The 1,546-nt window shown below is 36.4% G+C and overlaps 1 protein-coding gene across 1 annotated transcript in view; it reads left to right on the top strand.

The window, feature by feature from the left end:
- The window catches only part of LOC107567569 (autophagy-related protein 16-2-like), a 30,404-nt gene extending 29,073 nt beyond the window's left edge, over positions 1–1,331 (top strand). The window contains exon 15 of the mRNA XM_016253259.1: positions 699–1,331. Coding sequence (XP_016108745.1) covers positions 699–792 — 94 coding nt within the window. The 3' untranslated portion in view covers positions 793–1,331. The remainder of the gene's footprint in view (positions 1–698) is intronic.
- Positions 1,332–1,546: the final 215 nt, after the last annotated feature.

Here is a 1,546-nt window from a genome sequence, read left to right as displayed (position 1 = left end):
TATATATATATATATATATATATATATATATATAAAATAGTATATAAAATATTTAATATTAGTCTGGGGAGTAAACTAAAAAATTTACTAGCCAATGGCGATTTTATTGCCAAGGTGCCCGTAGAGGGTTGGTAATTTGAATTTTCACAGACAAATTCCAGTCATTTCAACAGGAATTGTAAGTTTTGCGTGAGGGCAAAAAGTTTGTAATGAGGCTCATGTTCAAGTTTGTAATGTGAATTCACTGTTCTGGCCAACAGATAGCTGCTTGGTAGAATTTATTTATTTATTTATTTTTGCCCATGAAATTTAGCTTTGCTCTGGAACGGCACCCCAGGTTGATTATTGACTTTTTTCTGATTTATTTACTGCAAGTCCTTCTCAAATGAGGGACAATGTACAATCAGCCGTTATATCAAAATTTGTCATTATGCCTATAAATGAATCCTAAGTTCTGCATGAAAGAGTTTCAGCAAAAATTGACTTCTATTTCATGTCTGTTTTTTACACAACGCTACATCTTAGTTTTTAATATGGCTTTAGAATAATTGGAATACAGCATATTAGTTGTATGGATTAGGGTTATGGTTTTAGAGTCAATAATTCCACTTTTTAATTTTTTGGGGGGTGGGATGCTGTGAATTAGCTCTTTAATTTCGTCTTTAAATTGAATTCTAAGATGAAATTTCTTTTTGCAGAGCATCAATAAGCGCTGTGGCCTGGTCGTTGTCGGGTGAATATGTGGTAAGTGTGGACAAGAGCTGTCGAGCTGTGCTCTGGAGTGATATCTGAGAGCAGACACAGGCTGCCTTTTCCCTTCTCATCAACTGAAGTCAGTCCTGGAAATGCACTCGGGGATGTCATCAAAACACAGCCCTGTTGGGAAAAGCTCACACGCTGCACTCCGTCAATAACAAGACCTGTAGTATTGTGACAGTCTCTGTTGCTAAGAGGCCGTGTCACCCAAAACGCAGACAGATGTGCTAATGTTACAGGGGTCTGGCGACTGTCGAGCGGAGCTGTCTGGGTTTTGTTTTGAAACCTTGTTACACATGAATTGCTGACGCAGAACGTGCCGAAGCGTTTGTAGGTCTTCCTGTTGCTTGATTCTTACTGTAATTGTCAGCAACTTTAAAATCTCTTGACATACACCAGATATCACTGGGATTTGATATCAAAGGGAAACATGAACAAAATGGATTCAGCCTGTTTAAAGGACACATTTCTGAATATGTGGAAACTCGACCCAGCGTATTCGCATGTCAGTCCTATTTTTAGAGACCAGAACACTGAACAGACACGTCATCTTGAATGCCTGGTAAAAGGCCATTGTATATTGTCACACAATGACATTGATTCGTGAATGCAATATAAAATGAGATCTAAATATTATAAATGGAAAAAAATATATATATTTATGCATCATTGTTCAAAATTGTGTGGTCAGTATTTTTTTTTTAAAGAAAAGACTGCTTATATTCAGCAAATTGATCAAAAGTGACATGTAAAAAGATGTCTATTTGAAATAAATGCTGTTCTTTTGAAC

This window comes from Sinocyclocheilus grahami, unplaced genomic scaffold, assembly GCF_001515645.1.
Source record: "Sinocyclocheilus grahami isolate Dianchi unplaced genomic scaffold, SAMN03320097.WGS_v1.1 scaffold1170.1, whole genome shotgun sequence".
Classification (NCBI taxonomy): Eukaryota; Metazoa; Chordata; class Actinopteri; order Cypriniformes; family Cyprinidae; genus Sinocyclocheilus; species Sinocyclocheilus grahami.
This window is presented reverse-complemented; position numbering and strand designations above follow the sequence as displayed.